The 26,469-nt window shown below is 35.2% G+C and overlaps 4 protein-coding genes across 5 annotated transcripts; all 4 read left to right on the top strand.

Annotated features, from left to right (window-relative positions):
* The first annotated feature begins 6,885 nt into the window (after positions 1-6,885).
* On the top strand, positions 6,886-8,756 carry LOC113294699. Its single transcript, XM_026543077.1, has 3 exons — positions 6,886-7,090; positions 7,196-7,995; positions 8,079-8,756. Exons 1-3 carry the CDS (start codon positions 6,886-6,888, stop codon positions 8,754-8,756), a joined length of 1,683 nt encoding a protein of 560 aa, XP_026398862.1.
* Positions 8,757-20,001: 11,245 nt separating this feature from the next.
* LOC113294700 (zinc finger BED domain-containing protein DAYSLEEPER-like) lies at positions 20,002-21,653 on the top strand. The gene is made up of 5 exons (XM_026543078.1): positions 20,002-20,596; positions 20,705-20,845; positions 20,927-21,293; positions 21,396-21,519; positions 21,609-21,653. Exons 1-5 carry the CDS (start codon positions 20,002-20,004, stop codon positions 21,651-21,653), a joined length of 1,272 nt encoding a protein of 423 aa, XP_026398863.1.
* On the top strand, positions 21,497-23,299 carry LOC113292947 (zinc finger BED domain-containing protein DAYSLEEPER-like). 2 transcript variants are annotated; one of them, XM_026541752.1, is made up of 4 exons: positions 21,497-21,978; positions 22,245-22,554; positions 22,637-22,789; positions 23,024-23,299. In XM_026541752.1, the coding sequence occupies exons 1-3, from the start codon at positions 21,673-21,675 to the stop codon at positions 22,759-22,761; spliced, it is 741 nt and encodes a 246-aa protein (XP_026397537.1). In that variant the 5' UTR covers positions 21,497-21,672; the 3' UTR covers positions 22,762-22,789; positions 23,024-23,299. The 2 variants fall into 2 exon arrangements, with proteins under 2 accessions (XP_026397537.1, XP_026397538.1); XM_026541753.1 differs by having other exon boundaries at positions 22,637-22,737; positions 22,862-23,299.
* A 695-nt stretch (positions 23,300-23,994) lies between these two features.
* Positions 23,995-26,183, top strand: LOC113297483. The gene is made up of 4 exons (XM_026545967.1): positions 23,995-24,319; positions 24,527-24,639; positions 25,023-25,186; positions 25,531-26,183. Exons 1-4 carry the CDS (start codon positions 24,283-24,285, stop codon positions 25,928-25,930), a joined length of 714 nt encoding a protein of 237 aa, XP_026401752.1. The 5' UTR covers positions 23,995-24,282; the 3' UTR covers positions 25,931-26,183.
* Positions 26,184-26,469: the final 286 nt, after the last annotated feature.

Consider the following 26,469-nt stretch of genomic DNA (forward strand, 5'->3'; position numbering starts at 1 on the left):
AAAAGTAGCTTCTGAATGTACATCCAAACACATTTCAGGTATCCAAATGCACTATTAGTAAATTATAGATAGATCCATAGACACTCTTACATACATATTATCTCGCATGATTTGCGCCATTCATATTATCTCACATGATTTACGCCATTTTTTTCATAAAATTCAAACGACAGTGAATTGTACGTAAATATTTTGATGATATGTTTCTCTCATAAAAATCTACTTTTCAACCAAAATTAAGTATAATCCTAGTCGTACAACACCATCATCTACCACTTTGAAAATCAGTCATTGAGAATTGACGGTTAAATTAAGATTGGTAGATGGTGAGGTTTGGTATCTTGGATTGTGTTCGTCTTGTGTAGAAACATATAATTTTATAACGTATCATCTAGATATTATCTTTAAATCCATTGTCGCTTGGATTTAATGGGGGAAATGGCGCAAATCATGTGAGATAGTGTGTATAGTGGAGGTAAATTTAAAGAGGAGAAAGAAAATATAGAAGAAAGGAAAATTAGTGACTTTTTTATTCATTATCTTCTTTCTTTAAGTAGATGAGAAGAGGGAGAGTTACATGTGCCTAGGTCATGGAAAAGGTTGACATATGTTCAATAAGGAGTGGTCATCCATACCATGGACCACTTTACTACGACACTCCTTAGATGACCGCCATAAAAAACCCATTTCTTTGTCAAGACCTTGTCAGAAAGGTCCGCTGAATAGAAATTGGTCGAAGGAAAAAGACGATGGTACTGAAATAGAGTCGATTGTCAATACTTTTCTACTTTGTACAACTATGTATGGAAAGCACTTCGCGAAAAAACCCTAACACTTGAAAGGATAAGAATAACCTCAATCGAGAAGTTATATTTCTAGTATTATTGTTGTATCATTAAAAACCTTTCCTAGTAACAAAACCCTGTCGGAAAAAGATAAGCTCGGTAAAAGAAAAGAGTGTCAATCGTTGCATCATTAGATGTTCCACCTGATGTCAACATCTCCCCTCTTGATTACATTTTTGATATTATTGTTGTCTCGCTAAAAACCTTTTTCCAAGTAATAAAACCTGTGGGGAAAAGTAACCTCAATGAAGGGAAAAACAATACAACACGCAATTAGCTAGATCCTCCCAAGAGGTCGGAAAGTTTCTTTATCCTATCCAATTGGGGAGTTCATAGAACTCTTTTAGTCTTACGCATGCAATTACGGGAGTTCGGACAATTTCCTTAGTCCAATATTTTTCACGTATTTTCCAAACGTGAACTTAAGCAACGACTTAGTTAATAAGTGTATGCCACATTTTCGTCAACCTTTACTTGGTTGGCTTCAAAGTTTATAATACATTGTTGTTGTAACTTCGGTAATATATGTTTCTTATTTATCACCATTTGATTCATTTGTTTTATGCAAGTTGCATTACCTTCGTAAATGCAGGTCGGCTCTTCAGTTCTAACCACATGTGTGTAATGATAGACGTTAAGCATATATATTCACGAACATCCTCATGTAGGGCAATGATCTCATAGTAGTTCGTGGAGGTATCCACAAGGGTTTTTTTGATCAATCTCCATGATATCGTTGTATTCCCGATACTAAACACATAAGCAGTTTGGATCGAACTTTATGTAGGTCTGAGAGGTACCCGTCATCAGCAAAACCAACGAAAACAGTATTTGGGGCTTTAGTGTAAGGAGTTGCAATTGCATCAGAATTTCCCATTTTGTCTTCATAGGGTTAAACTCATGTCAATGGTTCCTTTTAGGCATCTAAAGATATTATTTATAATGTTCCAATGACGTTGTATCGGCTCCAAGCTAATCTAGCTAACAAGTTCAGTGAGAACAAGATATCTGGTCGAGTACATTTTGCTAAGTAAACACTTAGATGGGGATATTCAGTTCCCAATACATTTAGATGGTGATGCTCCCAATACATATTTGTTTTTTTCTTTGGGAAAAATGGATCTTTATGGAATATCATGAGTATCTTTTGGACATATGCAAACTTATATCCAACTGATGAGGTGTCAAACTCACAAAATATATATTCCTTACATTTTTTACATTAATAAGTAGCAATAACCAGGTTCATTCCTAAGGGAGAGTCGAGTCTAAGTTGTCGATTAAATTTCTAAAAATAAAATTAATGTAAAACTACGAAAACAAATACTAATTCAAATAACGAGGATGAGAATGATTAGGGTGTCCTACTAGTAGAACATGAATCTAACCAATCACACAAGCATAATCTTCTTCGAAATACGTTTACTAACAACCCTAGACAAATTATACGTTCAACAAGTACATTAAACTCCAAAGTCACTTCGTAAAACAAGTTCTCTACTTGTATCTAGTCAATCAAGCTACTTTGAATAAACTCTCTAGTGTAACTTAACCAACAGGTATTCTCTATGAGTTGGATTGATCCTAACAACATGTTTGTTAGCTCGACATGTTAACTTAGGGTTGTCAAATATACATCAAAATCCACAAAATCCCATTGCAACATTGATGTTTTCCTACTTATGATTATATCATCTTAAGAATAACGGATTAAGACTCCAAAATCAAGCTTTAGTATCACAAACAAGCCATTTGATTGGCCACTCAAATACCTACAAACAATTCATGGTCATAATCGCAGTAGAAGACAAACAATAAAAAAAATTAGAAGAAATATTAACTTGATAAATTGTCAAAGACAAATCACATAGTTTCGAAGTATCCCCAATAAACAAGATATTAGATACACATCATGGTGAAGTTCATGGAAATAATAATCAGAGAGAAAGAAAAATATTAAATAAAAGATATCTGAAATCAAACCACGGCTTTAAACCAAACTGCTGGTGGTTTTGTTCCATGTTGCGCTACTGATCCTTGTTGTTGGTGCCAACAATTAAGGTACAAGTTAAGTTTTCTTATCTTCTTTTGATTGCACGGACTGATAAGATGGATTATGGAGATTTTCAGCTGGTTGGTGTCGTAACCGCAAGGTGGAAGCGGACTGGTAATATAGATGATGGAGATTTTCAGCTGGTGATATAGATGAAGAAGATTTATGGAGATGAGCTATGACTCCCCCTGTTGAAGTTGAACTGCGATTGAGCGTATAGTCTGTGCTAATTTTCGTTTATCTAATAAGCCTGTGGATATTGAGGTTCCACAAGCGATACTTCATGATACTGTATTTGAAGCAGTTGTAAGAATCTCTTATGATATATAATTGAAACAAGTTCTTGCTAATGGTAAAAGGGGAGCTTTGAATACAGGGGTTTTTCTTATTTTTCCTGAGGGATTCGAATTTTCCCCCTCAGATTGTATTTCTCCTGAAATGAAAGAAAAGATGGGAAATCTTTCTTTTCAGAGTTATTGTCCCACAAAAAAATAATATTCTTGTGATAGGTCTTGTTTCAGGTAAAAAATACAGTGAAATAACCTTTCTTATTCTTTCCCCATACCCCGCTATTAAAAAAGACGTTCACTTCTTAAAATATCTCATATATGTAGGCGGAACAGAGGTAGGGGTTAGATTTATCCCGATGAGAGTAAGAGTAACAATACAATCTATAATGCTACATCAACAGGTATAGTAAGTAAAATTGTACGTAAAGAAAAATGGGGACATGAAATAAGCATAGAAGATACGTCAGACGGTCACCAAGTGGTCGATATTATACCCCCAAGACCGGAACTTCTTGTTTCCGAATGCGAATCTATCAAGCGTGATCAACCACTAACAAGTAATCCCAACGTGGGTGGATTTGGTTAGGGAGACGCAGAAATAGTACTTCAAGATCCATCACGTGTCCAAGGCCTTTTGTTCTTTTTGGCATTTGTTTATTCTAGCACAAATATTTTTGGTTTTGAAAAAGAAACAATTCGAGAGGGTTCAATTTTCTGAAATGAAATTTTAGGTCCACGTATTTGTTAACACACACATAAAATTAATAAAAACCAAATTATTGTTGATCGATGTAATTATGTATGGCTAAAAATAGTATTTAGTTTACTTACTTTGCTGCTACTGTTTGTTTTTATACCGAATATTGTGAAGTACTTAATTACCTTTTAATTTTAATGTTAATAATAAAATAGTATTATATTATGAAGAACGCGTTACTTGACGTGAATCCAACTCCCTTTTTCAATCCAAATAGGAGTTGCATTATTATCTTACTATTGTCAAATTTTAAATGCCACTAAATAATGAATCAAAAGTATCATATTTTGTATATAAAAAAAGGAATCCAATTTGAATAAGAGTAGATAATCGACATAAGTGGTAGAAGAATATAAAACAAGGAATAAATTAAAGGAACAATTTATTTATTATATTGGGGATTATTTATCTTTCTAATCTTCGATACAAGAAAAGAAATTTTCACCCTTTTCTTGTGTCAAAAGAATAATTATTCTTAATCCCCTCACGCCTAAAAAGTATTATTCCCTTTTTTCTAAGTTTATCGAAACCTCACCACTGCTTTGGATTTCTAAAAAATAGTGGACACGAAAAAAGGGGTGGAGTATGGAGTAGCTCGTTGAGTAACTCGAACTTCTTCCATGAACTTCTAAAAAATAAAACAAAAACTTTGATGAGATAATAAAATAAATGGAGTAAGCTTCTATTAGTATAAAAATTATTTGGATGATGTCTCATCTACAAGAATCCATATTATGTTTGTCATTCAGAAAATAAATTCATTCTCGTTCATTTTTCCTATTTCAGATACGTAGGAACGAGTATTATGAATCTAATCAATAGAGTTAATTCTCCAAAAGCATCATCTTAAAAAAAGAGCGATTTGAAACATCAGAGCAAAATGGTCGCTTTTTCATTTATACGAATAGAATAGTATGTTTGTATTAACTGGAAATTCTTTTGTTATGAAATGAATAAAAATCTCATTGGAAAAGTAAGAGCTCAACGGGTTCTTACCCCTTTTGTTTAATTCGAGGGGTAAGGTCCCGTTGAGATCTTACTTTTTCATGTCTACAACTTAGTCCATACTATATATTACAGGGATGAACCCAACCCGGAATATGAATCGTAAAAGAAAACACATATTGAACTGATCACATGAATACCGGCTACAATACATATCAACCAAAGAGGAATGCTTCCAGTAGTATCGTCCATTTAGCCCACTTCCCTCCACATTTCATCAAGTGGTCGTGCTAGAGACATAAACAACCATGGATAATTTTGAGATGAGATCCTTCCGAGTGGGATATAGAGAATTCGCACTATTCTCTCTTTTTTCTTAATTGAAGAAATATTTAGAAAATAAAACAGCAAGTACAAAAATGAGTAATAAACCCCGGTAAAGACTGGTACGATTAAATTCAACATTTTATCTATTCGGGTTTGATTGTGTGATAGCTCTATAATTCAATTCGGGTTAGGCGTCGGATGAACTGCATTGTTGATCTTGACCCCAAAAAAGAAACGGTAGGTACAACTAGTCCGTGAATAGCTAACCATCGCACTATAAAAATTGGATAGGTTCGATCTATAGTCATTGGGGCCTCCTAAAAGGATCTACTTAATTCATCGAGTTGTGTCCAAGGATCAAAACGACCGGTTATTAATGGAATTCCTTGTCGACTCTCTGAAAAAAATACTCGTTTGGCCGAGGGCTTCCAAACACATCGTAAGCTAAACCCGTGCTGACGAATAACCAACCGGCAATGAATGGAGAAGGTATAATAAATAATGATATGAATGACCCACTATCAAATACTGGTAATAATATCACCAAAAGCGCGTTCTCCCGTGCTTCCAAACATGTTGAGCTCCACATATTCTTGTACAGTCAAAGGGGATCGATTCCGTGAAAGATGAGATCATTAAGTGGAAACCCACGGATCTTTAATCTTTGTTAGATCGTCAGTAGTGTACGAAGACATCTTTAGAGTATACCGAATCGTATAGCTTCCCTTCTTCTGACACAACAACGCAATTTCAATCAATATCCAAAAGAAGTGTTACAAAAACTCTTTCTTCCTTTTTTGTTCCTTATATATAAGGATGTGCTATTCAACCGAAAATTTATGTAATGTAGTAGTATAGGGTTCTTTTCATTACTAGCTTTGGGCCAGAAACTGAAGATCTTGGAAAGCTTGAGACCGACGGGTTGGGTTCTAATAATTAATAAAAGATGTTATCATATTAACACAATTCTATTAGATGAGAAATTTAGAAACCTCTTTTCTTGGTTGTATATAATGGGTTTTTCCTCAAATCCTTTCAATTCAAGGAATGGGTTAGTAGTTGATATAGGACATCTACCTGTTTTCAATGTATCAAATGTTCCAGACTTCCAGTTGATCCAATTGGTCTGTATCAACAATGACAGTTGATCCCTTTATGTTGTATCAACTTTCACAGTTGATCCCTTTACGATGTGTCAACTGACACAGTTGATTCATAGCATATACTTTGGTTTACTTTTCTATCAAGTCTAGAACTTCTTCTTTTAGAGTTTCCTTATTTCTTCTTTTAGAGTTTTACTATTTTTAGGTTCTTGTCATGCCTATATAAACAGGCTTTTTTACGTTCTTGTAACACACATTATTATCAAGATTATTTAAAAAACTCTTTTCAGAGATTTATATCATTCTCATATCTAAGCCCTATTGTTCTTCTATTTTCTCATCCTTTTCTTCCCTTCTCATCACCTGCAATCTCCGTATTGCCTTCTTCTCTTACACGTACTACACTAGTTGGTATTAGATACAGCGTTTTTAGTTTTATCTAGAAACAGATCCTTACACAGCTTCCGCACAACTTCTACATCCATACAAATTCTTCACACAGCAATGACAGATGCAACTTTTACAAAAGCTATTGAAGAACTGAAGATACTCTTGAAAACTTTTCATGTCTAAACTTACTACCAAATTTGAAACCCATGAAACAAACGTCAAGACTCTTACTGGTAGTTTGGAAAAGAAGCTTGAAACTATAGAAAAGAGGTTAGTTTTCCAAGGAGATTATGTAAACAAATTATTGAAACACACTGGTTTAGAAAAGGAAGACATACCTGATTTAGTCGATGATACAGATAGACAAACGAAAACAAAAGGTAAAGAAGACGATGCAACAACAAAAGTTAAACCTTCCTTTGTTCAAAATACGCCTATTCCTGGGAATGTTTCACATGTCATTTAACACACAAAATCATTAGAAGGTTATATTCACAAAAACTTTGCAACAGTAACTATCAACAGTGATGACGAAGACAAAAACGAAGATGTCCAAGAACAACAATGGATAGAAGAAAGACGATTAAAGTCTAATACGAATCCTTATGGAAACCTTCCAGAATATAAATTAAAGGCTGATGTACCTAACTTTAATGGTGGGTTACATATTGAGGATTTGTTGGATTGGTTATATGAAGTAGAATCGTTTTTCATTTTTATGGAAGTCCCTGATTCTTCTAAGGTGAAACTGGTAGCATATAAACTTAAAGGTGGAGCTGCAGCTTGGTGGGAAACTCTCTGTGATAATCGACGTAAGTATCACAAACCTCCTATACGAACTTGGAAGAGAATGCTAGACTTATTAAGAGCTAAGTTTTTACCACAAGATTATAAACAACAGTTGTTTCTCAAACTTCAAAACTGTCGACAAGGAGCTAGACTAGTAAAAGAATATGTAGCTGAATTATATGCATTAATTGCTCGCAACAGATTGAATGAAACTGAAGAACATTTGGTTGCATGTATTATAGATGGATTGAACAACCTAATTCAACAGGGAATGACACAATACGTATTTACAATGGTTGAAGCTATTCAACAAGCTATTAAGATTGAAAGGCGTGTACTAAATTCTTCTAGACAAACAACTCCACGAAAAGCTCGTTATCAACATTTTTATAAAGCTGCCAGACCATCAAATTCTTATTATGGTAACCAGGGTGAAAGGGGATCAACAATGGTTGTTGATCCACAAGAATTCAGTTTTGGTTCACAACAACAACCAGTGAGCTTTATTTTGCTCAACCAACTTCTACTTCCAATACTTCACCTATCTTACCATCTCCTATTAAGCATCTATCCATTCAGCAACATCAACCTAAACCAACAAGTGTCGGATTTTCTAATAGGATGCAGAATCAGTTTCCTCCTCCAAATAAGCCAACTAATATTTATTCGAAATTTCGTGGAGATAAATGCAATCAACCTGGTCATTCTTCCTCTGATTGTCGTCGATTTAATGGTTTCATTGGAGATAATCAAGTACATACTGAATCAAAGGATGTTAAAGTTTTTGATGATGATGAAGGTGACGAAGATGAAAATATTGAATTACATAAGACTTATGGTGAACACTTTGTTGGAATGATTCGAACACTCATGCTTACTGAACCATGTTATTCTCAAAGACATAATATTTTCAAAACCAAGTGCTTTATTGGTGGAAAATTTTGTGATATGATCATTGACAGTGGCAGTGTCGACAATTACATTGCATCTGTTGTTGTAGAGAAAATGGGATTACCAACTACACCACATCCTACTCCTTATTTTGTAGGTTGGGTGAATAGTTCCTCTACACAAAGAATTACTCATCAGTGTGTTATTAAGTTTTCTTTTGTTGGATATGAAGAATCTGTGCTATGTGATGTTATCGATATGACTGCAACACATCTCCTACTTGGAAGACCATGGCAGTATGACGTTAGAGCAGTTCATAACTATTTTGATAATACTTATACCTTTTATAAAGATGTAAAAGAGTGACTTTATTTCCTTCCAAGTCTTCTTCAGTGATTCAAGAATGTAGTGATTGCAAGACTACTGCATTGGTGGCCACTATCTCTCGCTCCTTAAACTCATCTCACACTTTGAGCTCTCATGAAGACACCAAACCTATGGTACCAATTCCTACTCAGGTACAACCTTTATTATCTAAATTTAATGCATTATTTCCTGAAGAATTACCTGTGAGTTTACCACCTTTTTCGAGACGTTCAACATTGCATTGATCTTATACTTGGAGCTTCTTTACCTAATCAAGCTCATTATCGGTTGAGTCCAACTGAACATGAAATATTACAGGGTCAAGTTAATGATTTATTGACTAATGGGTTAATTAGACCTAGTAATAGCCCTTGTGCTTGTCCTGCTTTTCTGGTGCCTAAAAAGGATAATGGATGGAGAATGTGTATAGATTGCAGAGCTTTGAATCGCATCACCATTCCTTATAGATTTCATATTCCTCGTATTGAGGATATGATTAATCTGTTAGATGGGTATATTATTTTCACTAAACTTGATCTTCGGAATGGATATCATCAAATTAAAATAAGAGTGGGAGATGAATGGAAAACTGCTTTCAAAACAAGAGAGGGTTTATATAAATGGATAGTTATGCCTTTTGGCCTGTCTAATGCTCCTATCACCTTTATGAGGCTCATGAATCAGGTTTTGCAACCTTTTCTAAGTAAGTTTGTCATTGTATACTTTGATGATATCTTGATCTTTAGTAGAAGTGCAAAGGAACATATCATTCATCTATCTCAGGTGTTCAAGGTATTATTCGACAATTCTTTATTTGTGAATTTGAAGAAGTGCACTTTCATGTCCTCTAAAGTTACCTTCTTGGGTTATATAATCTCTTCCAGGGGTATTCATGTAGATCCTTCTAAATTTCAAGCAATTATAAATTGGCATGTTCCTACTTCTATCAAAGATGTGAGAAGTTTTCATGGATTGGCTTCTTTTTATAGGCGTTTTGTAAGAAATTTCAGCACCATTGTTGCATCTCTTACTGATTGTTTGAAGAAGGAAAAATTCATATGGACTGAAGAAGTTGATAAAAGTTTCAATTCTCTTAAAGAAAAACTATGTTCAGCTCATATCCTTGCATTGCCTGACTTTTCCAAGCCTTTTCAAGTTGACTGCGATGCTTCTATTGTTGGAATTGGAGCAGTTTTGTCTCAAGAAGGACATCCAGTTGCTTACCATAGTGAAAAGAATTCTGATACACAGAAAAAGTGGTCTACATATGAATTAGAATTGCTTGCACTTGTACAAGCTCTTAAACAATGGCATACTTATTTGGTTCATCAAGAATTTGTGATTAATACTGATAATCATGCTTTGAAATATCTCCAGACTTCGTCTAAGGTTAACCGTATGCATGATAGGTGGTTATCCACAATTAATAAGTACACTTTTTTTGTCAAACATAAAAGTGGAAAGTTTAACCAAGTAGCAGATGCTCTGAGTAGACAGCGACATCTTTTGGCAATTATTCGAAATGAGAGTTTTGCTTTTGATTATATCAAGGAGATTTATGCTGAGGATGATGACTTTAAGTCACTTTGGGAACAATGCAGTTTTTTGGCTCATGGAGTTGATGATTTTCTCATTCAAGATGGCTTTTTATTTAAAGGTAATCGTCTTTGCTTTCCTAATGGTTCTTTACGTCTTCATTTTATAGACTTTTTACAGGCTATAAAATGAGCCATCTTGTAATATCTATCCACCACAACCATCACTGAATCATTCCCTATAGTTGTACGAGGTAAACCAAGAATAAAATCCATACTAATGTCCACCCATTGAGCTTTTGGAATTGGTAAAGGAGTGTAAAGTCCGGTGTTTTGAACAATACCCTTAGCTTTTTGGTCTTTGGTACCATCCAAGTTTATTATCCTTGTATTTGATAAAGACTCGCAGATTTCTATTTGCTTGAGTATAATCAAATCAATGGAAAGATATTAACTCCTCGATATAATTTTCTCTAGATTGAGTATGTCTGTCTAGTTGATTCTCTAGAAAGTATATTGGAGTTAGTCCATACAGATTGCTAATCAAAATATTGGGTGTGGTTGTTATACCCCCGTTTTTTCAATTGGTATCAGGGCAGGCAAACACGTTCAAGACCTCAAAAGTCTGTGTTTGTAGCCATCTGACTCTATGGACAAAGGTGCTATCTCTATTAACGTAGCACCAGTCTTCGATGCCTCTAATTACTTATGGTGGAAAATTGCCATGCGAGCGTTTCTTCAAGCGCGTGATTTTCAATCATGGGTATATGTTGTTAATGGCTATCATGATCCCGTTGTTGCAGTAGGTAACATTAATGTTCCAAAAAATATTGGTGAATACGATGTTGCTGAGATAATTGCTGCAAAGCAAAACTCCGACGGTTTGAATGCCATCATACATGCCATTACCCCAAATCTTCAGCACCATGTGTCAAATTGCACTAGGTCTAAAGATGCGTGGGATATCTTAGAAATCGTATTCGATGGAAATACCAGTGAAAAGGAAGCTAGGCTTCAAAACCTTAATTCTGAGTGGGAAAACCTTCGTATGGCAGATGAGGATTCATTTGATGAGTGTAATCACAAAGTGTCTGAAATTGTTAATGCATCTTTTGCATTGGGTAAGACTATTCCTGAAAAGGACATTGTGATGAAATTTCTCAGATCGCTGCCATCTAGATACGATTCTAAGAAGCATGCCATCGTTGAGGGACATAACCTTGATAACCTCCCCAGAAATACACTGGTTGGGAAGATTAAGATCTTTGATCACAAACACTCGTCCAAATCTAAGGATGTTGCGTTCAAAGCACTGAAAGACACAAAATTACTTGATAAAAGTAAAAATGTGTATATCTCTGACGATGATCACTCTGAGACAGATTCATCAGATGAAGACCTTGACAAATCAGTCTCGATGATCACAAGACAGTTTAGAGATCTTCTGTTGAAGAGAAGTAAACGGTTCTCCAGAGATAATCCAAAAGCATCATTCAAACCTCATAATCGTATTCCTCCCAAAAACAGGGACACGGATGAGACTGATGACGAGGATATACCTCAGTGCTTTAAGTGTAAAGTATTTGGTCATTTTGCAAATGAGTGCCAAAATCGTAGAAAATACACTGGGAACAAAGGTCTTGCTGCGGCACTTGATGAGATGTCTGACAATTACGATTCTGATGAAGACAAGAAATCAAGTGTTGCTCTTCTGTCTGAAAATATTGATTTTGATAATTGTAGCAATACATACATCAATCTTGATAATCTTTTAGAATAGATCCCAATCAAGATGGAAGAATCAATTGACCCGTCTTTTGGAAATTCTTTGCTTAATGTTTCAGGATCTACTTTGTGCCTAACAGATTGCGTTTCAAAGGCCCCTGAACCATCCTTTGCGTTGACATGCTCCTATTGTTCTCTCAAGGGACATGAATTTTCAAAGTGTTTCAATTACAAACACAAGATGAGATATGTCAACAAGCTTCAACGAAGAGCAGATCGTCTAGCCAATGAGCTTAAACTCCCGGAGAAAACAGCCAAGGTATGTAAGATCTTGTCCTCTTCGAAAAGACTAGTTTCCAAGGAAATATATAGACCATTAGAGAGGAAAACCTGGTCTAAACATGCGGAAAGGCAGAGCTCCATTGATTCCGTACAAAAGGGTCATGGTGGACAAATCATTGTTCACCATAGCATAACCTGATTGTGTTGTTTTTGTGCATCTTGTCTCATGTGCTTGTTCAAAAGAGACAAGATCTTGCACACCTCAGGCTTTAAAATAAAATATATATATATATTTTCTTTTTTTAGCTTTGAGTTGTTTGGCCTTGAAATTTCTTCATATCACTATTAATATTGGAAGGGACCGATTTGCCAAAAGAAGAGGGTTATTATCGACAATTCCTCTCTTTATAGGGTTGTGAGTTGGGCGTGTACGAACCTGTTTAAAGGTTTTGAATCCCTACATTCCTTTTTCCTTCTCTGATATTCTTTATATCTTAAGACTGTTTTTTGAAGTTGAATTGTGAATTCCTCTCACACAACCGTTCTTTCATGGATACTCCAAGCATCATGTCTTCAGATGGAAAAGATATCAATATGATTGTTAAGCCATCAATCACCAAGGAAAAAGAAAAATCTCCAGTGTCTCCATCCTTGAAAAGAAAAATAAGGAATGTGAGGAAGCCAAGGGCAGTTCCTTCTAACTCTCAGAAATTCTCTGATGTTCTTGATGAGTTGAAAGAGACAAGAAAGGAGATTCGACAAATAAAGGCTTGTGTGTTAAGATCTTTGGAAATTCAGAAGGCCATGGTTCGACATCTTCAGCGAAGACCATTTGTTGGTATTGACTCCTTCCTCCACGAACCCTATGTTCCAATGGCTGTTGACGACAAGGAGTTCGAGAACGATACAGAATTTCTCAAAGATATCAATGTCTATAAAGTCTTCTTATGATAATTTATTTCTTATATTTTAAGAAGAATAACTAGAGTTTGGAATAGCCATTATTGTGAGTACACATAGCGATGTCAATCGTTTTTTCATCTTTATTTTTTAGGTTTATTTATTTAAATTCTAAAAGTGTCTGGAAGATGATTTTCGTAGTATTAATCTTTATGTCTAACGACTGTTATAACACTATAGAAGAATGTTTCAATGATTGAAATGTAGAGTTGAGAATATGTAACCACCTATGGATGTAAGCATATAGTGTGTTCGCACATTAGTGTATAAATCCATGTGCCGGAAACCAAGTGCGTGCATATGTGTGCATGCGGTATTGGTGAAGGAGACAGGTTGGGTACGCGTACTGGCGGAAATTCACGTACGTGAAATTCTGCTGAGTTTGAAGTTTACGAACTCAAAAACCAGTCACCTTAGGTATGCGTACCCGTACGCGTACTGGCGGAACTTTTTCACTCGAAAAAGTCTGCTGAGTTTGGAAACTAAAACCAACTCAAAATCCGGTAGCTAAGGTACGCATACCCGTACGCGTACCCAAGCTAGTTATTTCTCAAATCGGTATTTCATGGACTTAAAACAATAAATTATAAAGAATGCAATCTTTGCAAACCGTGGGTATATTGTTCATGAATTGATTCAAATGAATCAAACTGATTTTGTTTCAATTGTGTCTATGTATAAAGACCTAAGCAATTGAACAACTCTTGAACTAGTTCTTATGAGTCATTTGAACTAGTTATGAGAAAGATGAATACGGTTAACATGAAAGCACTCATATGGCTAACCATTGGTCAACCATTTGTGAACCAACCAATGTAAACGTTTAGGTACGGTTACTCAAACCTAAATAAAAACATTTCATTTGTGTGTCACAAGCTAAGTTTCGATCTAACGGTTGAAAGATATTAGCTTGGATAAATCAGGTTTTTCATCTAACGGTGATTATTGAATGCTTTGTTACCAAGGTAACTTGGATTGCAAACCCTAATTTGAAAACTATATAAGGAGACATCTAGCAACTGTGTAAAACTAATCCCCACACCTCCTGTGTGATACTAGTTGGTTTGCTAGAGTCGATTCTCCTTTAATCGTAAGTTTCTTCTCGAGACCCTGTCGATTAACGACTGAAAGACTTCATTGGGATTGTGAAGCCAGAGGAAACTACTTCTCTTGTAGTTGAGCGATCTGATCTTGCCATTTTCTATCGTATGAGTTCAATTGAATAATTGAATTGAGATTATATCTCCGATAGGGCAAGATAAAAAGAAATCACAAACATCTTCGTCTCATCGTTTGTGATTCCACAATATCTAGTTTCGCTACCATACGATTTAGATTATTGTGAGGTGATTGATAATACTAGGCTGTTCTTCGGGAATATAAGTACGGTTATCAATTAGTTCATGTTCACCTTGATTTTTATCAAAAGACATAGCAAAACTTTTAGGTTTATCTGTGGGAGACAGATTTATCTATCCTTGTAGACTTTTCTGTGTGATACAGATTTGTTTATTAAAGTCTTCGACTTTGGGTCGTAGCAACTCTTGGTTGTGGGTGGGATCAGCTAAGGGAATCAAGTGCGTAGTATCCTGCTGGGATCAGAGACGTAAGGAGCGCAACTGTACCTTGAATCAGTGTGAGATTGATTAGGGTTCAACTACAGTCCAGACCGAAGTTAGTTTGTAGTAGGCTAGTGTCTGTAGCGGCTTAATACAGTGTGGTGTTCAATCTGGACTAGGTCCCGAGGTTTTTCTGCATTTTCGGTTTCCTCGTTAACAAAATTTCTGGTGTCTGTGTTATTTCTATTCCGCATTATGTTTTGTTATATAATTGAAATATCACAGGTTGTGTGTTTGTATCGATCAATTGTGAAATCCAACCTTTGGTTGTTGATTGGAAATTGATTGATCCTTGGATTTTGGTCTTTGGTTGAGTATAATCAAATCAAGAGAGAGATATTAACTCCTCGATATACTTTTCTCTAGATTGATTATGACTGTCTAGTTGATTCTCTAGAAAGTATATTGCAGTTAGTCCATACAGATTGCTAATCGAAATATTGGGTGTAGTTGTTAGACCCCGGCTTTTTCAGATCCCTTTATGTTGTATCAATTTTCACAGTTGATCCCTTTACGATGTGTCAGCTAACGCAGTTGATTCATAGCATCTACTTTGGTTTACTTGTCTATCAAGTCTATAACTTCTTCTTTTAGAGTTTCCTTATTTCTTCTTTTAGAGTTTTACTATTTTTAGGTTCTTGCCATGCCTATAAAAACAGGCTTTTTACGTTCTTGTAACAACATTATTATTATCAAGATTATTTAAAACAACTTTTTTCAGAACTTTCTATCATTCTCATCTCTAAACCCTATTGTTCTTCTATTTTCTCATCCTTTTCTTGCCTTCTCATCACCTGCAATCTCCGCATTGTCTTCTTCTCTTACACGTACTACAATAATAGTATAATAATAGGAGTAGATAGTATTCAACCAAAAAAAAAAGGAATAATCAATCAATATTCGTGATACGAACATTGTCGTATTACAACTAAAGGTTCTTTTCCTTCTTAACCTAGATATAAGAGAGGGATTACCTAATATGGAAAGGCGGCATGTCAAACCTAAAATGAAAAGATAATAGAATGACTAGTCTTATAATTGAGTTGTCCCGAAATAAAGCTTTTATTTCGTCCAGCGACCGTGCGATACTTTTTTCCTAACAATTATAAGATATTATGTACAATTAAAGAGCCTACGACTTCATTTTATGAGGTTTTGTGATAAGGTCTTTTTCTCCAAAAGGGAAACTTTATTATATACAATTTAAAAAGAAAGGATCAAAATGGAAAATATTTTCGATTTGATTCCATAGTGATTCAAAAAGATTTTACTTTATGAAATGAACGAAATTCCACCACAAAGCTTTTTCTTTTTACTTTACTCAATAGTTGTTCAACGAATCTGTTGCTTCAAAATAACAGAATGGGTAGATGTTACAGATGATTGATCACTAGACCAATCTTTTTCCTACTTCTGTCACCCTATCTATGTAAGTGTCGTCTATAATGATTGATGAATCAAAAACTTTTAATTGGAGCAGTTTTTGTCAGTTTATTTTTTTTAATATAAACTTAGGCAAATGTTTTATCACCATATGGATAAAAAGAACGTATCTTATTTAGCTCTTTTATGCCTACTCTAACTAGTTATTTCGGTTTTATACCGACAGCTTCAACTATAACTCCCGCTCTTTTTATTGGTCTAAGCAAGATACGAGTTATTTGTGATAAATCTGGAGGCATTGGCCTAATTATTCGTAATTTTGCAGGTGCACGACAAGCACCAAAGTGCATCCACCTGAGGAATATCAGAACTGCAGGACAAGCAAAATGCATAGATTTGTGGGAAGCTGTCAGATGGGCAATAAATATGAGGCTGTAGAAAGTTCTGTTTGAGTTTGACTCGAAAGTGGTGGTAGATGCCGTCAACAAAGAAGATTCCTCTTTAGATTGGACTTTGGAGGCTTTGTAATTTAATTAAGGATATTAAGTTATTTTTTAAAAACTGTACCTCTTTGCATTTCTCTTGTGTGCCAAAAGAGAGAAATAAGGTAGTCGATCGCATGTCAAATTGGCCAGAATAGATAAACTAGGATTTGTTTTTACTTCAAGAGGATGCAAGCAGTGGCGGAACTACATATAGATTTGGGCTGGCCTAAGCCAGTCCATAAAAACACAAATTTTTATCCTAGTTTTAAGTTTGGGAAAAGAAAATCATGCATAAATCACAGGCTTAAGCCATCCCTACCAGTCCAATTAGTTTTCAAGCCACCCCTACCTTAATTTTCCAGCTCCGCCACTGGATGCAATTCATGTATTAATTCTTTATCTTGAAAAGAAAAAAGAAGAGAAAAGAAAAGAAAAAAACCCGGTCCAAGACAAAATCACACCTAAGACTTTAGAACATGTTTCGTGGGGGTTGAAATTGAAATTGACCAAGTCAATCTTTGATAGTTATAAGACTTAGTCTTATGGGCTAGATTGGAGGTGCCAGATTAGCACTTAAGTGTTGCAATTCAAAAAAAAAATGTGGCAAAAAAGTTAATACTAGTTCTCTTTCCTATCAGTTGCTAGCATGTGAGCTAGCATGCTAGATAGTTACGCTGAATGATTCAGCGCTTGAAAAACCACCTTTTCGCGGAATGGTTCAGCACTGAGAGATTTATTTTTGATCTGACGGCTGAGATTTAATGCGCTGAACCATTCAGCGCTGGGATGACGTGGACTGCTAATCCAGCTGCTAGATTAACACTCCCGTAAGACTTAGGAGGTAGTCCTGACTGCTAATCTAGCTGCTAGACCCCATGAGACTTGGTCTAAGAGACACAGTATATATATGAAGGCTATTATTGGGGCGTCACACTCCAATAGAGGGGCTTCACTTGGATTCTTAATATCTAAAAAAGTAGTTATGGGATATCCTAACACATATACAAAATGTCTAGCTTACCCTTTAACTAAAATAAAATTTAAAAACCGTAGAAGTGATTTTACGTCCAGGTTAGGATTAATTCCAACCGTAAAATTTTATTTGCATGTAGTTTAACGTCCAGATTTGGATTAATTTCCAACCGTAGAAGCTCATTTTACGTCCAGGTTTCTTTTAATTCCAACCGTAAAATCCGATTTTACGTCCAGTTTTCTTTTAATTCCAACCACATAAGTGATTTTACGTCCAGGTTTAGTTGAATTCCAACCGTAATTTTCAATTTTATGTCTAGGTTTAGTTTACTAAATTTTCCTTTCGTCAACCTAGCCGTAAATTTCAATTTTACGTCCAGGTTCCTTTTAATTCCAACCGTAGAAATTGATTTTACGTCCAGGTTTTGATTGATTCCAACCGTAGAAATTGTTTTTACGTCCAGGTTTGGATTGATTCCAACAGTAGAAATTAATTATTATCTAATTAAATTAAATAAAATTAAAATTAACCAAAAGGTTATTCGGTCATTACAAAATTATTTGAGATAAGGGGTTTTTGATATTATTTCTGGATGACACGTTTTTGTCTTATTAGGTGACGCCTCTCTAATGAAATGTGATTAGAGCTGGCAATCCGAGCCAAAACCCGCGGGTTGGCCCGTCACGGCCCGTGAAAACCCGTATCCGTCCCGGATGGTAACTAAACAAGACGGGCGCGGGTTGTACAATTAGTGGCTTGTGAAGAAACGGGTTAACCCGACCCGTACCGTGAAACCCGCGGTCTGGCCCGTAACCCGTAGTTTTATACCCTGCTGAAACTCAAACACGTAGCTTGTTACGTGTCATCCAAATCTCCATCGTATAAAACGGGAAAACCCTAAGCTTTCCTATCTTCGACTTCGGTTCTTCCTCTTTTTTTCTTCTTCCCTGACTCAGAGAGAGTCTCCTGAGTCTTGAGGCTGCATCTCATTCTCATATCTTTCCATCATCGACAAATATCTCAAAGTAAGTTCCAACTTCGCTATCTTATTTCATCAAATCTTATGCATTCTCGGTCATCATTGATTTGTATCAATAGATTGATAACAAAATTTAGATCTTTACGTTATTCTTTCAGTCTTAGTATTTGTATGACAGCTTATAGCCCAATTGATAACTCTTAGTATTCTTTCAGTCTCCTGACGCAGACGCACAGAACAACTGAACAACAAATTGAGGAACTATTAGATCTAGATCAAAGGCAGTTAATTTGATCTAAAGATTCAAGGCTAGCAGGTAATCAAATTTTAATTTTTGTTTTGTTCTTTATTTTCTTCTTCTAGGAATCTAGGGTTTTACATAGGAATCCCAACAAATCTTTAATATTCTTAGTATTGTTGTGTTGTGAACTTGTGATTGTGATTCTGTGAAGATAGGTAATCTTTAATTTTCTTAATTTCATGATGTTTCAGTTCTTACCAGTTACCACAAAAAAGGGTTTTTTTCTTAATCTTTAATTTTTTATTACTCATTAGTTTTGCTTGGTTTAAAGGCTTTAGTTGATTTGGTGATTTGATTTCTGTGAGCCAATCAATGGGTATTCACAATTTCATCTAATTTGTGGATAGTTAAGTTTTTAGTTGAAATCCTTAAGAATATTAACAATTGGGATCAATTAGTTTTGGTTTATTATTCTCAAATTTCGTCTAATTTGTGGTTTGGTAACTTTGGTTTATTGGTTAAGTTTTTAGTTGATCAATTAGTTTTTAGTATTTTTACCATCTTATGTTACATTTAATCATGTATTGGGAATTGGGATCATTATCAAAACTAAAGTGTTATTTGGAATTGCAGACCAGATGTTGAAATGGAATTGCAGACCAGATGTTGTTTCATATAATGCAATTCTTGATTTAAGTCAGGGTCTTAGACTCTTAGTCTTACAATGTTACTGCAATACTGCTTATTGGTGTCTCCATCTTTTTTTTTTATCACATGAATTCTTGTTGAAACATGGAATGACAGTTTTAACTGAATTAAATTTCTTATTGTTGTGGCATGTGGGTCTTGAGATTTTTTATGTTCTTTACAGAGATTTAGGGGATTTGTTTGATTTGTTTGTTTTGTTAGATGTTATTGTTTTGGGTGACTTGAAAATGCATGTACTATAATAGTTTTGTTGGATGTCATTGTCTATGTATTTTTTCAATTTCTGTTTATGTAATTTTCATGTTTCTGAATGACTCTTTGACTTGTTCTTTGTGGCCGCTCCATCCATTTCAGGATGTCAAGTGTACAAGAACAAGAGTTACCAGAACCAGACCATTACAAGGATGTTATGAGTGCTGATGATGAAGATGATGATGTTGAGATGCTAGATTCTGTGAATGAGGATCCAACTGTTGGTTGTGCACCTGCACAAGTTGCACGTGGAAAGAAAAATAGACTTAGATCCGAAGTTTGGGAATTTTTTAAACTCGTTAAGTATAAGGATGGTACAACGAAGGGGGTGTGCAAGGCTTGTAATGTAGGATATAAATATGAAAGCCAAAGAGGTGGAACCTCAGCCATGAAAAGGCATAAGTGCATTAAACGTCAGTCTATGGACGTAGGGCAGATGATATTAGCTTCACAAAATACCCAGCTGTCTACCCGTGTACGCAAGGTTGATCAAATGAAATTACGGGATTTGTTCTCAGCTTTACTCATTGCAAGAAATGTTCCATTTGCTTTGGTAGAGTGGAAAGAGTTTAGGGATATATGTGCTTATTTAAATGATGACTTTAAACCAATATCAAGGAATACTGGGAAAGCCGATGTGGTAAAGAAACATAAAGCACAAAAAGAAGTTATTCGCAACAGATTGAAACTTGCTCCAGGTATGATTCAAAATTTCAAATCCTAATGACCCATATGATTTGTTTATACTTTTATGTATGAGTAATTGATTAATATGATGTGCTAATGTGTATGACTTACCCTTACAGGTAGGATATGTCTAACATCAGACATGTGGACTTCTGTAACAACTACTGGATATATAAGCTTAACTGCGCACTATCTTGATAAAGATTGGGTATTGCAAAAGAAGCTTCTGAATTTCTCTCCCCTTCCACCACCTCATACAGGTAAAGCACTTAATTTTGTTTCTTTATTATCTTAAATATAATTTCATGTTAACTTATTCCCCTTTCTACTACCTCAAACAGGTGAACACCTTTCTTCTAAGTTATTTGCAATGATAGAAGATTGGGGAATTGAAGAAAAGGTATCCAACATCACCTTGGATAATGCTGCAAATAACGGAGCTTGTGCTGGAATTATGAAGAGTAGACTTGTTGCAAAGAAGATCTTGTTGAACGATGGAAAATACTTTCATGTGCGTTGTTGTGCTCATATCTTAGCTTTTATTGTAAAAGAAGGACTTACGAAGATTGATCCAGCCGTGCTTAAGATTCGAGCGTCAGTGAAGTCCCTTAAAAAGTCCCAAGTAAGAAAACAAATGTTCTTGGACATTGTTGAAACTTTAGGAATGTCTGGTCTGAAAAAGGGTATTCGGCAAGACGTAAAGACAAGGTGGGATTCCACTTCTATTCTGTTATAAATTACAAAGTTGGAGAATTGTATAATTTGTATTAATGTTTTTTTAGATACTCACTGAATGTTTGTTTTATGCAGGTGGAATTCAACTTATCTTATGTTAGACAGTTGTATCTTGTATAAGCCAGTTTTCTCTCATTTAAAGTTGGTGGATTCAGACTATGAAGACTGTCCAACTAATGAAGAATGGGAACAAATTGAAGTAGTCACAAAGTTTCTCAAGGTGTTTCATGAACTCACAAAGGTTTTTTCTGGTAGTAAGTATCCTACTTCCAATCTGTATTTTGAAAGAATTTGTCAAGTTCAGGTGTTACTAAAGAAAGAGAGCAGAAGTAATATTGAATTCATTAGGAACATGGTAAAAGAGATGCAAGCAAAATTTGATAGTTACTGGAAGGAGTTGAGTCCTATATTGGCTATGGCAGTTGTGTTAGATCCTACATCGAAAATGAATTTTGTGAAATTTACTTACTCCAAGTTGTATCCTGATGAGAGAGAATTAGAATGTCAAGTTAATAAAGTGCATAGTAATATAAAAGCACTTTTTAATGAGTATTACACCTTGTCAAGTTCAAGAGCTTCCAACAGTTGTGCAGCTCAGAATTTGAGTGTTCAAAATGGTGGGAATTTTGCTGCCCAAGAAGGGAGTGATTTTTTTCAGGTAATTTCAACTTTTATGTTCAGTTTGATTCATTTGAGTTCTTCATGATTGGTATAAGTCTGCAAAACATGTTCTTTTTTTTTAATACAAGATGATAACTTTGAACCCAGATTTAATATGTCAATGTAAACTCTGAGAATGCCATATATCGTTTATTTGTCATTGTAATTACTTATGATAGAATGAGGAATGTACCCAAGAATTGGTTGTTGGATTGTTTGGGATTCTGTCATTCCGTGTCTTGATATCTAGTGTCTTGTCAACAGGAATATGTTGCAACACAGGAACGTGGTGGTAATGTATTAACTGACTTGTCAGAGTTAGATGAATATCTTGGCGAGACGTACAGAGGTTGTCTAAATTCACTAGACATCCTAAACTATTGGAAGAACCATGAACAACAATATCCAGTACTTTCAAGAATGGCAGGGGATATTTTGTCAATTCCTATTTCAACCGTCGCATCGGAGTCTGCATTTAGCATTGGAGGAAGGGTGATTGGTCGATTTCGCAGTTCCTTATTACCTGAAAATGCTGAGGCGTTAATAACAACTCGTGATTGGGAATATGGAATTGGTAAGTAAATCAATAATATTTTATTTAGTTGAGTGTCTAAATCTTATCTATAACATTGGTTGTTTTATTATGATCCATATAGGAAAAGAAGATATGGATGAGGACAATGTGATCGTTGAAGAAGATATATTAGGATTTGAACCTGACGCAGTGGAGGATGGGGCAGTGGAGGATGTGGAGGAAGTAAGTTCTTATGCGTCTAGTTAGTATGCGTACTTCTTCAATATAAAGCGGGGTAATTATGCAAATTCTATGTTTTTGACTTGAATCTTTTTTTTGTTTGGTTTATTTTTTCTTGAAATTACAGATTCATATTGAATAGTTGGAGCAACTCAAAGATAAACATGGAATATGAGAATGTTTTATCACTTACCAGTATCTCCAAATATTGCATAGAAAAGAGATTGGAGATGTTTTTTTGATAGTTAACACTTTTTTTGATTAACCACACAATATATATTTTGTGCAGGAAGTGGTTATTAATATTGTGATATTGTCGCACTTGGTGATACAAATTAGAAACAATGGTATCTACAGTCTCGGTCTCGGAAGTTTATTTTCATTATTTATCAATTATCATCATGAACTGATGAAGTACTGTGTAACTGTAACTAAAGTACTTAAGTACTAAAGTAAACTACTAATGACTAGTAAAGTAAGTCTAGTATGAATGTATGATACTATGATAGTATCTGTGTGACTGTGTCTGTGTTTCTTTAAGAAGACTAATTTGTTTAGTTTTGCAATTTTGAGTTTTTGAATTGATATACCAAATGAATTGGATGAATGTTGGATACTTAGGTTGTAGCTTGTAGGAAAGGAACTTTAGATGCCCTGAATGTGGAAGGAAATAGCCCAGAAATCGATTTCTGGCGAGTTGACTCAACAAAAACCAGGTAACCCGTGAGCACCCGTGAACCCGCGAGCTTTACCCGGGACGGGCACGGGTGGGATAAATGACCACCCGTGAAGAATTTCAACCCGCGAGCTCAGGCTTGTATTAACCCGTAACCCGCGGGTTTAGTTGAATTCCAACCGTAATTTTCAATTTTACGTCTAGGTTTAGTTTACTAAATTTTCCTTTCGTCAACCTAGCCGTAAATTTCAATTTTACGTCCAGGTTCCTTTTAATTCCAACCGTAGAAATTGATTTTACGTCCAGGTTTTAATTGATTACAACCGTAGAAATTAGTTTTACGTCCAGGTTTGGATTGATTCCAACAGTAAAAATTAATTATTATCTAATTAAATTAAATAAAATAAAATTAAAATTAACTAAAAGGTTATTCGGTCATTACAAAATTATTTGAGATAAGGGGTTTTTGATATTATTTCTGGATGACACATTTTTGTCTTATTAGGTGACGCCTCTTTAATGGAATGTGATGCCCCAATAATAGCGTTCGTGTATATATCAAGTCTCAACCTCTAATGAAATAACCGATAGACAGCAATCCAATCTCCATCAAATTCCTACCTACTCCTACCCACTTACCAACAATCTACATGGACCATTGTTTATCTGGTGATGTCAGGTTAAAAGCAGAGTAAACTCTTGTCTCATTTACACACAATCATCGTCTTTTAGTAATGAAAACGTCTGGTTAGGAAATAGATTATTTTCAATCCAATTCAATTCAATCCGGGTAACAAAAAGAAGAAAAAAGCAATCAGTGAGTGACTCGTGATGAGCGGGTGGTGTTTCTGTTCCTTGTGGATGATAACAAGATGGAAGGATTCTCCACAATCGATGGCTTTGTGAATGGTAATACTTCCTTGCTTATTTCTCATCTCGGTTTCTTAGGTTTAAGTTTACAATTTATTAGGGCACACAAAAATAAATATGTAAATATTGTTAGCATAAAAAATTCGAGCTTGATTGATGGGTTTTAACTGTTATAGGGTTTGATTGATGGTTTGGTGAGTTCAAACTGAATGAGTTTTTTTCTTCTGATTGAAAATTTATAAATAGTGAACGAAGGCGTGGTAGATATGTTGAAGTATTTGGCAAATGAACCTTCTGTTGGTCTTTATTACGTCCAGCAACATACCCACACCGCCCTTCCTAATCTTCTCCATCTCAATGTGAGTCTATTCTAGCTCTCTTCCATATTTTGCCTTATGATTCTCTTTTAGTGCAATCAGAATTTGGTATTATAGTATCAAACATACGATTGGGAATTTAAATTATAGTTGCTGTAAAAAAAAATTGTTGCCTACATCATGTTTCGTAACTATGGTACACTTTTCATTCCAAAGATCCAATATTGCTGTAGAAACACTGCTCTGGTGCTTCTGGGTCGACAGTTGTTTTCTTCGGCGTGCACTGCGTTAAAAGAAGTCTCAATCTTAAAGAGATGTATATAACTCTTATGGAGTAACTATGTGAAAGAAAATTGCATGTATAAACCATTGGTACATTGATAGACGCTATGTTGATGTGGCAATATGTACATATAATTTTGTAGGGAAAAGTTGTGAGCAAGTCTTACAAAACTATGCTTCATACAGAAGATTTGGAAGACTCTATTACTATGGTGAGGTCAATGAAACAATGTGGATTGTCAATTGCCGATGATATGGTTAAGGAGATCAATAAGTCTCTAATTGTCATGTTGACATCACACCCACGGTGAGGGTAATATATTTTATATATTGATGTAATTGGTGTAAACATGCTTTGGATCATTTGGTTGACATGTAATACTGTGTTATCTACTTATGTTCCTGCTTCTACTATCTTTTGCAACTGAATCATCTTATTACCACATAATGTAACGATTTACAAAGATAAGCTTGGAAATTTGGAAGGAAAACTCGCAAAATTGTCTATTGAGTTAAGCTGCTGCTGCTACACACCAGAGCAGGAACCAAAATCTATCAAATTCAAGATATCGATTTATGACTAGCTAGATTTTGTTTTTTATTTTGTATCTTTTGAATCTTTGATGATGAGTTTGTGCAGTGTTGTCTCAGGTTAATCAGCAACTCGAGTTCAGCATCTCAGACAAGTAGAAGCATCAACTCTTGGGGACCCGTGGCTTTTGGGTCTGGAGCAGTTGGCAACCCGCAAGATGGAGAAGGAAGTGCTAGTTATTTGTCAAGTGTTCTGAAATCGGCAAAAGAGAAGCTACGGTTTCCTAGTCCTCCACTCTCTGAAGAGGTATCAGCTACAGCACATGTTTCAACATTGCCTGATAAAGAAGCAGCTGAAGAGCTCCCGTTGTCAAGTCAGATTGCAGAGCAGCAGCATGAAAGACCAGTACCCTATGATGGAGACTCACCCCCTCATGAGTTATCTTTGCTTACAGAAAACTACGAGGAGTTCAAAGCTGATAGAGAAGCAAAACTACAAGAATGGCTGCAGGAGGAATGAGAAGCTGAATGCGCGAAGGAAATTAAACTCACAAGGATAACAAAGAAAGAGTTGACATGGATGAACAGTGAGTGTTATATATTGGCTTGTGGCTGATTGACAGTGAGCATCCATGTAGGATCAGATGGGTTTATTTTCTTTAGTGAGATGGGTATGCTATAGTGAGATGGGTCCACAGGCTGTTAATGGGATTATGATTATTTTCTTGATTAAAGAGAACAGTATGGTTATCAAATTTTTTTTTTTTTTTTTTTTTTAAAGAGAACAGTATATTTGTCTGGCTAAATTGGGGCCTATGGATTTATTCATCCACCCAATAAAGAATGATAAAGGGTGTCTAAAAGATTGTAAAAATACTAAATTAACCCTTAAAGAAACCTTAATTATTCTAACACAAATACAAAATTATAACTTAATTAACAAAAACAAAAATCATTAATCAAAACTCGATTTCTTTTTCAATTTCCATGAAAATCAAAACTAAATCCTAATCAATCTCAAACAACAATTGAAATCTAATTTATGTATGGATTCTGAAA

Source organism: Papaver somniferum, chromosome 7 (genome assembly GCF_003573695.1).
Source record: "Papaver somniferum cultivar HN1 chromosome 7, ASM357369v1, whole genome shotgun sequence".
NCBI classification, from domain to species: Eukaryota; Viridiplantae; Streptophyta; class Magnoliopsida; order Ranunculales; family Papaveraceae; genus Papaver; species Papaver somniferum.